The sequence below is a fragment of the Microplitis demolitor genome, chromosome 7, assembly GCF_026212275.2.
Source record: "Microplitis demolitor isolate Queensland-Clemson2020A chromosome 7, iyMicDemo2.1a, whole genome shotgun sequence".
Taxonomy (NCBI): Eukaryota; Metazoa; Arthropoda; class Insecta; order Hymenoptera; family Braconidae; genus Microplitis; species Microplitis demolitor.
Genome location: NC_068551.1, coordinates 5,688,598 through 5,700,810, shown reverse-complemented (window position 1 = coordinate 5,700,810; position 12,213 = coordinate 5,688,598). Strand labels below are relative to the sequence as shown.

Here is a 12,213-nt window from a genome sequence, read left to right as displayed (position 1 = left end):
TCCGTTAAAATGTTGACGGCTCATTTGCAATAAATTTACGAATATAATACTGCCACGTACATTATTAAGAATTTAAAATTAAATTTTTAAAAAATTACTTCGTTATTAAAAAATTTTAATCACTCAAAAATATAAGACATTTATGATGATAAATTAAATTATTTTTTTTTTTTACATAACTTTTAATTTCGAATGATAAATAAATGAAAATTATAATCACAATTTACTTTATTCTCTTTCATTTTAATCGCTGGTTTTTTATTGCCCATAAGTCAACTGCAGTCGGACCTCGTTATAAGACTATCATTCTGTCTTTTTTATAAGCCAAGTATCGTGATAGCTTGAGAGAAACTAATAGTTTTATAACGAGGTCTTACTGTAATTTCTAATAATTGAAATTTTATAGGCGATAATTTTTTTAAAAGCCCTATATATTAATTGAAAATTATTTTTAAATATTCAAAATTTTATGTCAAGATTTTAATGAACTTGCAACTGTCAAAAATTAATAAAGGTTTTTAAAAAATTAAAACAGTATTTTTAAAATTTTTTGAATTTAAATTAAAATATTAAATATATTTTTACAGAATTTTCATTCGAAATTATGCTTTAATTTTTTTAATGTAATTAATATCCATGAAAAATTAATAAATTTCCAATAAAAGTTATCGTTAAAAATAAAATTTTAAGTACGGAAATTAAACTGATCGTTATAACAAACGTTTAACAAAAGTTAGTATTATTTATATTTTTAGCATCAGTAAAAAATTACAATCATAAGTGACATCAAATCCAATATTTTTAAAAAATTAATTCGCTATTCCCGTAAGAAAAATTACAATGAGCTGACTAGTCGCTTACTTATAGTGATCCGGCCTAAAACCGTAATTTCGGCGGGAAAATATTTATTGACCAAATTTAATGATCTGTTCATTTTTCTACGTTACTAGATCATATTATAAATAAGCCATTTAACAAAACAAGTGTGCGTAGTTTATGATAAATTTAAAAATTATCATCCAAGCGATTCGTTATTATGTCCGTGTATCAAGACAGATGTTTGTTACCGCAAGTAATCTTATATTATGGTCAGGAAAATTTTTTTTCCACGTAATTTAATATATAGAAGAGCGGTATCTAAGCGAGTAATTAATTTTTGTGGATTTCAATTATCCTACATAATTTTTAAAAAATTTCCTAGGCAAAAATCCCGCCACGAATTTTTTTTGTTATTCTCAAATTTTTTCATTGACCCATTTTATCCCAAATGCTTTATTTCGCTCTAAAACATCTAAGCTAAAAAATTTTTTTTTATCAAAATTTGCCCCCCCCCCCCCGGCACTGTATCTTCCCGAATAATTAATTAAAAATAAATGCATAAGACTAGAGTTGAATGTACGATAAATAAAAAAATACTAAGATATGTAAAAAAAAAAATAATAATAAATGTAAACATTGATTATAAATTAAGCCTGCTTAAGAGGTTGTTCTTCAGGCGATAAACTTTTTAAATATCTCATACGCTCAGCTTTTCGTTCTTCTAAATCATACGCTAATTTTTCGAGCAATTCTTTGAAAACATAATTGTCTAAATTTTTAGCGATGTAATAAAGAAATAACCAGTCACCGAAGTAGTAGTCGTGGGTCAGTTTTAAAACGTTCCATGGATTATATTTACCAGGGCAGGCTATTGAAAATATGTAACGATTGAATGCTTTACTTCTGTGAATAGAAACATGAGAATTTATTAATAACTAGACATTAGTATTTATCCTTAAATAAAAATTATTAAAATTAATAAAAAATGTTGATTATAATAAATAACTTACCTTGAGTGTAATAGCATTGTTAACATCCGCCAGACGAGCCCAAGGCCCGAAATGATTGCTAATATAATAAACCAAAACCATAGGAAAATATATATTTTTTCATTAACGATATTCAGTGCCATTACACAGAGTGCGTCGTGTTTTTGTATAGTTCCAGAGGCTCCATATTTATGAAATGCACACTTAGTTACCTTGGGAAATACAATATCGAGTGGTTTCATTTTGTCATTGTAATTATAGTCCGCGCTTGTAGCCGTGATACCCAGATTTAAAAATGCGCCACCCAAAAATGCATCAGTTATGTAAATTTGCGCAAGTACGTTTGTAAAATTAATAACCTCACAAAAACTCATATAATATGCCCATGGTCTGTTTATATGGAGCCTGTTCAAAAATGCTGTTCTTATTTGCTGAATTTTTTCTTCACGGTCACGTTTAGAAGGTATTGTCTTTCCGCCATCTAATTCCATTTTTTCATCATGTAGTGCTAGCGTTGCTAAATGTAATCCTGATACTAACATTTTTAATCGTCCACCTAAAAAAATTTTTTTTATTTTCATTTTTTCATTTTGTTTGAATTAATGCATATTAATTAGTTATCTACACGGAGAGAAAATTATGACGGATGTTCCTAGTACGTCTAAGAAATATCAATCCATAGTGGTATGGTAGTAATTACATGAAATGATAGTACATACACCCATAATTTTCGGGAAACGTTTTCAACTATGGGAATGATTCCTAGATTATGGTTAAAGTTTCTATATCTTGTAATGATTACCATACCCGGAATAGTTCCCGCAGTCACACAGTAATAAATTCTACTTTCATATTAGAAAGGTCCTCATAATATATGTGAAATATTTCCATAATGTATAGGAATTATCACCATACACGAAGAGAAATGTCAAGTAAATAATCCTATGCAGCATAGTAATAATTATATTACTCTATAGTTTGTGTCACGCCGTTCGTATGTGACTGCTTATACAAGCTACAGAGTAATGTAACCACACTCAGAAAATTAAGTAATAGGAATTACCATCTAGTTATGGTAAAATTTTTACCATCCATCTGATAGTGGTGAATACTATCTAGATGATTTATACAATCATCTAGATTAGAACAATCATTATCATTATGATTTACACAATTATCTAGATAGTATTCACCACTATCAGATTGATGGTAAAAATTTTACCATAACTAGATGGTAATTCCTATTATTTAATTTTCTGAGAGCATTACTATGCTGCATAGTAATATTTACTTGACATTTCTCTCCGTCTAATATTAGCTAATGGTTACCATATTAGTAATGGTAGAGATTATCATATATATAGTAGTATCGGGACGATTGCCATAATTTTTGAGCAACTATTCTGATATTGTATAGAGATGAAACCCATAAAAATTAAGAATCGTTACCATAATTTGTATGAGTGCCATTTCTATAATCGATATTTAAAAAAAAACGTGTACCATACGATACAAGAACCATTTCTATAATATATAGTAATCATTACCGTAAATTTCTTTCCGTTTAGAGGCCAGACAAAATACCGACCCTAAACAAAAACCTTTTTAAAAATTTTAATGAGATAAATATTTTATTTTTCGCTTGCACTTGAAGAAAAAATTTAAAAAAATTCATTTTCGAAAAAAATCAAACAGATTAAAAAAAATGATTTTTAATAAATTTTTGAAAAGTGATATTTATTAAAATAAATTTATTAAACTTAAAAGACAAGTAATAATCTTTTTCTCTTCTCTCATCTTCATTCTATTCATAAAAAAATATTTGTCATCAATTAACTTTACAAATTGATTCACAAACTATTTTTTATTTTCGCTCAATAAAAAAATTAAAACCACTTCCGGTTGGATTATTATCTGACAATTTTTTCTCGGTACAATAAATTGAAACACTTGAAAATGAATAATTTCTTCATTTTCATAGAATTGAAATATTTTCAGCTGAATTACATTTAAAATTTGCCGCCAAGTTTGAAAAAAAAAAAAAATAATAATTTGAAAATTCTAAGGTTATTTTATTTTTTTATTATACCTTCTGCGTTTCTCCAAAGATAACGTGGAATATAAAAGAGTATTGCTTGGAAAAATAAAACGAATGGAACCCACTGATAATAAGCGTGATGTGTTATTTCATCGTCTTTGGTGAATGGTCCAACACCTGGGTGAGGTATGTGTCCTAGTTCGACTAGTGTTTTATTCATGTGTTTAGACTATCCAACAAATAAATATTTTAAATACCAAATAATAAAACAAGTAGTAAAAAAACATAAATAAATATTTTTAATGACTTTGTCACAGTTACTACAGATCGTAAACTTTAAACGCTAATTATCATTTGCACTTACAACAGTGTACGTTGATGTGAAAAAACAAAACGTATCCACCACATGACTCGGCAATGATCCTTGGTCAATGATACATCTTTTAAAAAATAACAATTACTTTTTTATTACTCCATTATTACAATTTAAACCGATTATTAGTGATCATTAAAAAATTTACTCTATACTTTGGACTTAAGCTATTCTTATTAACTAATAACTAAATTGCTTACTGATGAAAAAAATTTTATCACTTCTTAGAAAAATTATTTTTATTGAATACATATAGAGATATATGTGGAGCAAATTGGGCTCAAGAAAAAAATGTCAACAGAGTGGTTATTTACACTAGTTCTACTTTTTTAGTCTCCACATTAGTATTCGGTGTGAATATGATCATATCATAAAAAAATATTCAAAACGGAGTCTTTAAAAAATTTTTTTAAATTAACTCTTCCCAACTAATTTTACTTTAATTTAGTCGTCAAGCTTGATGAGCTTTTAATTTCTTAATAAATTCAATTAACTTTTTTTCGATGACATGAAATTTTATGTGAAAAGATGTTTTAAAAAAATTAATTCAATTAATCACGAATTTATTATTTGGATCACTTTCATTATTTAAAATTTATGTTTTTATTAACTGTACAAATTTTAGAGGAAGGGGAAGGGGGTGGGTTGGGGTAGCTAAAATGGGGTACCCCCTATATTTTATAAAAAATTTTAAACATATCAAAATCACTTTTGCAAACCTAATTGTGCATTATTTTGAATTTTTTGTATTAAACTTTTTCCAAAATCAATTGTCAGTCGAAAAATGTTAATGATTTTTGTTTTATGTTAAAAACTGTTAAAAATTTTTTTTTCCTTTGCATTCAATAATTGTGTAAAATATAATTTTCTTTATATAAATTGCTTACAAAAAAATTTAATTTAATCAAACTTATTTAATATCCACAAATTTTTTTTTCACCTTTTTTAAGGGGTGCCCCATTTTGCCCGCAAAAATGAAATTTTTTTTTCAATGGCAACTGAAAATTTATTCCATTTACTTTGGGTATCATTAAGAACAAAAATATTTAGCGTATTTGGGTCCTCAAAAACAGTATTTTCTTAAATACCCCGTTTTGCCCCTCCCTCCCCCAATTAAATCATTTAAATGAAAATCGATAGGCCTAATTTTAGATTTAAAAATTTTTTAAAGGATTCTTTGAGTGACCCACATTACCCGCTACGATTGTAGCCCTTATTTACAAAAACTAATTCTGAGTTTATATACCCCCCCCCCCCTCCGGTATAAATATAAATATCAATCATTACTTTCATTACCAATCGAATCTGGTGATTAACGACAAAAAATTAACTGCATACTCTACTTTTAAATAATTTACTAATTGAAATAAATTTTTTTTTTCCATTTCTTGTAAAAAATGACTTAAATAAATAAACGTACTTGATATGTTCACCAATAAATTGTCGTGATGAAACAAGTAATGAACTAGCAACAAGTATAAGAAAAGTAGCACGATAATGAAGTCGGAAAACTGTAAAACAAAAAAAAAAGCACAAGTAATAAGTAAATTGATTATATATATTTTTAAACAATTAAAGTAGATTAAAATCATAAATAATAATTCCCACGGCATTGGAACTAAACCTCGAACTTATATCAAGTCGGTTAATTGAACTCATGTCTTGTATTTTTCTAATCAATTTCAATTCTGAATTAATTGTTTTAAGTAGGTCGTGACTTGGCTGCGAATAGATATAAAACACACTTATGCACACATTACACAATCCTATATACGTAAACATATTATGTATACACACATGTGTATTACGTTAATTTATCGATAGAGAATGAAATCAGTCGATCATGTAGTTTTAATTAATCTTAATTTAAAAAAAAAAATATATTAAAGAAAAAATTATTCACCAATATTATCAATAACTGCGTTATCTTCAGAGAATTTTAATTTAACGTGATCTTTGAGAACTGAAAATGTTGAGAGAATCGAAGCCATTTTCAGTAATTACTTAAATTAATGATTAATAAATAAATAATTAAATAAATTATTTAATATAATAGATCTCGATCTAAGCTCGCGTGGGTTCTCACTGACTGTTGACGTGTTTCATAAAAACCATCGTATTCTTATCACTAAATATTTAACTGTATTGTATCTACGCTTACGCAGTATGTGTAAGATACTAGAAGAAATATAATATCAATGATGGATTGGGAGGGATGACTTTATGAAGCCTTTTATTTTTATTTTATTTATTTCTTTTTGTTTTAGATAGCTTTCACGATAACAATAGATAAATAACTGAAGAAGAATCGTCTTTTATTAATTTCATTTATTTTTATAAAAAGGAATTAGTTCTGCAAATATTTTCATTTCATATTAATCTTTTATTACATGAGTATTTTTAATTATTAATCAAACAATTATTCATATCTTTAATGATAAAAACATTTTATTAAGAATTCAAATTTTTTCCGAAAAAACTTTTTTTTTAGTAAAAAGATTTTTTTGTCTTTTGTAATTACTCTACTTTTCAATGAGACTAAAATTAATTTATCAGAGAAAATTTATCAACTGAGCTAATTATTTATGATAAATTATATAAATTGGTTGATAATTATTAAATGAGTCCATTAATTTCAAAATAAATTTTTTTAATATTACGTCAAGTAATTAATAAATCAACGATTAATTATTTGTTTTAATTATAGTAAGAAAATAACATATATGTATAAATATATGATAAATATCAGAAAATATATGTGGCCAGTTTAACTATATTTTCTGATATATTTTTTTTTAGATTAAAAAATATAATATTCATCATATAAGAGTCCGTATATATTGGGCATGTCCAAAAAATATATTTTTATCATATATAAAAATATATATTTATATTGTATATCGTAAGAAAAAAATTTTTTATTCGTATAACCAACTCCAATTGAATTAGATCTAAATTTTGATATACTTTTTAAATTGCAGTTAAAATTTTCAAAATCGGTTAATTCGATATATATATATATATATATATATATATATATATATATATATACCCGCATATACATATCATACATCGAATAAAACATAACAAAGAAAATATATGGTGCCATATATAAATATAAATTATATGCTACCATATATTTCATTTCATATAAAATTTTTATATTTTTTAAATATGTCGATACTCATATTATAAAGTAAATGCAGATATATTTATATATATATATATATATATATATGTGGAATGCATATATTTACTACTGTATATAACTTCATATTAATTCGTTCCAAATCTCTATATGATTTTTTATAATATACAATATGATTTTATAAATTTGAACCATATATTGTTTTTTCATATGGATAATTAATAGATTAATTAGTTTCCATACTGTCTGACATAAATCAACATAAGTATTTAGATTAATTTTTTTTATCAGTCTGATAATATTATTTTTCTTCTAATAAGTGTATGATCTTGTAACGGAATTTCCGTTATCATTTAGAACACGATTTACTTATTCTCCTAAAAATTGTGACGAAGAAAAACGATAAATTTGTTTTTTATTTTTTTATTCACTCCACCTCTATTCTGTACATTTTTAAAGAAAAGATAAGCGTTGATATAGTGCCACAGAATTACATTTTTTTTGTCTACTCCAATATTTAATTTACTATCTAATAAATCATTCGATATATAGTTATGTATATTTTCTTAATATCAAACCCACGTTAACAAATAATATGATTATGAACTAGTCAATTATTATTGATTAATGATCAGGGATTTGTACAATCTTGTTTAAACTTCCTTGTTGTTTAATTTTATTGGGGTAACACCTTTTAGACTTTTTTTATTTATTTAATAATTATATAAAAACATAAATTAGACTTTAAAATACATACTTACAATTTTAAGATCTTTGATAAAATTAATATCAAGTAAAAATATAAATTTTATTTATAAAGAAATAAAAAAAAAATGTTATTTATGACCCGAAATTTTTTTGTTAACTTGAAAAAAAAAGTTCAATGAACTTGTTCTATTTTCAAAAACGTCAGCTAGGAAATTTTCATTTTTAAATTTAAAAAAAAACGACAGAATGAAAAAATAAATTTGTCAATAATAAGTTTGAAAATTTTGGATGTACATTGAATTGATCAAAATTACGAAATATAATTTCAGGCTTATTTTATCAGTTTTAATTCAGGGGTGGGGAGGGGGCAAAACGGAGCACTTAAGGAAACACTAAAATTTCGAAGACTCAAATACGTTACACCTTTTTTTTAATGATATTCAAAGTAAATAGAAAAAATTTTCAGTTGCCGTTAAAAAAAAAAAAATCATTTTTGCGGGAAAAATGGGTTACCCCCGAGGATTCTACAATTTTCGTGGCGCTGCCAAGTAAACGCAAGTTCTTGTACAACTCAACGAAATAATACTTTATCAAAGAATAAAATTTTTCGATATCTCGCTTGGCTTTCAAGAAAAATGCGATTTTTTCTTACAAGTCAAAAATTTCATACATTTTAATATCTTCAATTTTTTTGTATTTTTTTTTTTTTTGAAACCACATTTGAAGACAAAAATTTTAAAACAAAAGAGCTCTGAATTAGTTCTTTTTCGAAAAAATTAGAGCTATTTGAAATAAAATCTTATTTCGTTAAATTCTACAAGAATTTGCAGTCATTTGACGGCGCCATGGGAACCGTAAAATCCCCGAAATTTGGGAGCAACTTGTCCCTCTTCCCCTTCTCCAAACAAAAACAGGCTGTCACTTCATTCGAAAGTTGTAACAGAAAAAAAATTATGAACATAAAAATTTTCATTAATTTTAAAATTTTAAATTGTCATAATTTCGAACTTTAACCTTATTGGCCACTTGTTTGTCTTCGGACTTCCTGAAGCCAATAATTGCCAAAAAAAAAGTGGATAAAATTTCATTGAGATCTGTTTCAAATTATGGGCGGTATCGTAATGATAAGCTGCGTTACATCAGAAACATATATAATGTATATAAAAATATAAAGTTTTTAACCGACAGTATTTATCGAACGCACTCGGCCAATTTGGACATACCACAAAAAAATAATTTCAAAATTACGTCATTGAACTCTGCAAATATCTCGATTTCTCTAAAATAAACCTCGAACGTCTCTTAAAAAAAAATAATTAATTTTATTGAATTGATGAAATATCGAAATGAATTATTGAAAAATTCTATTAAATTTGAATTTATAACAACAATTACATTCACAGAAATATAAAACAGATTAATGTATTAATAGTACAATTAAATCCAGCATTGAATAAAAATTCATTGCACAATCTAAAAATAAACCACAATATTTTTATGTAATTATTATTCCAATCTCTCCGCAAAAACATCTCGTGAATAATTAAATTTCCGTCACTCCTAAATACAAATAATTTGAATAAAAGCTAAAAGAAAAAAAAAGTATCTTGGTGTCATTGAAGTCACCGTAGTAAAAAGACTTTATACAGTAAGTATATATAATATAAAAGATCGTCTTTGCGGCGTGATCGCGTCGTATCGTTACCCAGTAAAGTACAGTATGTATAAGGACTTTGACCGGACATTGCCCCCGTATATGCCGTCCGTAGTCGTGCAACCACGCGGACATTCTTGTTTCGAAGGGTCGCTTCTACTTGGTTCTCCTCATCATCTACCTCTTCGCCTACGCTATTTACGTGTAGGATAAAATCATGTAGATGTTGATCTTCTTCTCTCTACTTATATATCCATCCATAGTATCTACCTGAGTGACCCCACTCTCATGTTATTAGTATCATACGACACACTAAAATATTATCAGTCTCTTGAATATTAAAATTACCTTTTAATTTTATCTATCGAAAACATCTATTTTATTCAAATTGCTCTACTTTAATATTTTATATACACACTCTAAATATAGTCTGGGAAAAATTGCCCAGTGAGGTAGAAATTTAGCTAAACTAAATAAAAAATATGAGGTACACCTTTTGCTTAGCGACCACTCGGCTAGAAAATCAACTCAGTCGGTATATATATTCATGTATGCACATGCCTTTGTATGCTTCACATGCTCAATGAATTTTTTTTTATAATTAATATCGATTTATTTTATAAAATAAATATTGATTTATACTTTATTTAATTACACACTGTAAAAAATTTTTTCGACCCGGTGTAGTGTAAATGCATCGGTGTAAAAATTTTAGTGTGAAAATTACACCAAATTCGGTGTTTAATTTAAGCGGTGTGAATTTAAAATTTTTACACCGCCAAATTTGTAAATGTATAATTGATGATAATTTTGCGTTAAGAAAATTAATCATAAAAGTATTAAAATGTGCCGTGTAAAGTTCTCCGGGTCCATTTTTACACCGAAATTTTTCACAGTGTAGTTTAAGGTAACAGTGACCGATTTTAAATTTGAATTAAATATGGACAAATATTGAAAAGCTCAAATAGAGTCTTTAGTATTTTTTAAAACCTTAATAGAGGGCTAGAAATTTCGAATTTTCAACAATAATAATTCTTCTCCGAGAAAAATTCTCATTTACTCGACGAGTGCAACAAAGAGAGTCCCGTTTATTTTTCTGAATGTAAGAAAGAGGTCCGGTAGCGTCTCCCCTTGAATAAAAAATTACTTATTTTTTTTTTTTTTTTTATAAATTTAGTGATCGATAAAAATTGATGTATTTTTAAAAACTAAAATTAATTGAATATTTAAAATATAAAATATAAATATGATGAGAAGTCAGATCACGTTTGAGACCCCTCGACCTAGTCATTGAAGTATGAGTGAAGGTTAATAATGTTCTATGGACCCTGTTACACTGTAACGTCACTTAATATAGAATCTCCTGCACTCTGTAATTGAAATATTATTTTTAAAAAATTACATTAGAATAAAATTACAAGGAATTAAAATTAAAGGAACAAGGAATGTAAAAAAAGACATAATTTATATACTAGGCATTTTATTTGATTTCTCATCACGTTGCTTTGTTCATCTTCAATCAACTTTCTTTCTCCTTAAACACTCTGTACAATTCGTATTTCTTTATTAACAATCTATAGATTCATTTTTTTTATTGTCATTACATTAATTTTATAAAATTTATTTTTTTTTATTTAAAACTAACAAGATTATCAGTACAAGTTTAAATTATTTTTTTAATAAAAAAAATTTCAAAAATATCAATATAATTTTTTTTATTAAAAAAATTTTTTATTATCAAATTTTAAGTTTTTAAAAAATTGGCACAAAATTTAAGGCATTCGTATTTTTTAAATTTTTAAACATTTTCACAAAATTTAAAATTATCGTTACAATTTTTTTTTTTAAATTTCATACAATTTAATTTTTTTAAAAATCGTAGTCTTAGAAAATTATTTATAAAAAAAAATGACAATTATCGTTGACTCTATCACATAAGATTTGCTCAAGTACAGATTTACACAATCTGAACACATCTTATCACTACAATATTTATCAGAAAGTTATAATGACATTATCATATATTTTTTTTATAATTAATATAATTATTTATTTATTATTATTAAAAATTTAATAACAAATTTTAAAATTGGTCCCTTTTAATTTCGTAATTTAAATTTAATTATAAAAAAAAAAAAAAAAAGAAAAAAAAATCTATAATAGAAAAATTTTAAAAATCTATAAAATAGTATAGAAGCAATGGAATGAAATTGGCAGTCTTATTTTGAGCTATAAATTTAAAATATATATTTTATTTATATAAATTGCCAATTTTTATACCAGCAAGTTAATAAAAGAAATAATAAAATGTATGCAAGTGAAAAAAAAGAAAGAAAATAATAATAATAATTATTATCATTATTAATTAATCAATTAATTCAAAATAAGATTATATATATATATATATATATATATATATATATATATATATATATAGATATATATATCTATATATAGCTTAATTATTGACGCTATTGTATTTTG

At 25.4% G+C, this 12,213-nt stretch overlaps 1 protein-coding gene across 1 annotated transcript; it reads right to left on the bottom strand.

The window, feature by feature from the left end:
* Positions 1–644: 644 nt before the first annotated feature.
* On the bottom strand, positions 645–6,321 carry LOC103570104 (innexin inx7). The gene is made up of 6 exons (XM_008547712.3): positions 6,123–6,321; positions 5,640–5,730; positions 4,211–4,286; positions 3,898–4,075; positions 1,830–2,364; positions 645–1,722 (listed from the first exon to the last, which is right to left on the bottom strand). The coding sequence occupies exons 1-6, from the start codon at positions 6,208–6,210 to the stop codon at positions 1,467–1,469; spliced, it is 1,224 nt and encodes a 407-aa protein (XP_008545934.1). The 5' UTR covers positions 6,211–6,321; the 3' UTR covers positions 645–1,466.
* Between the last annotated feature and the right edge of the window lie 5,892 nt (positions 6,322–12,213).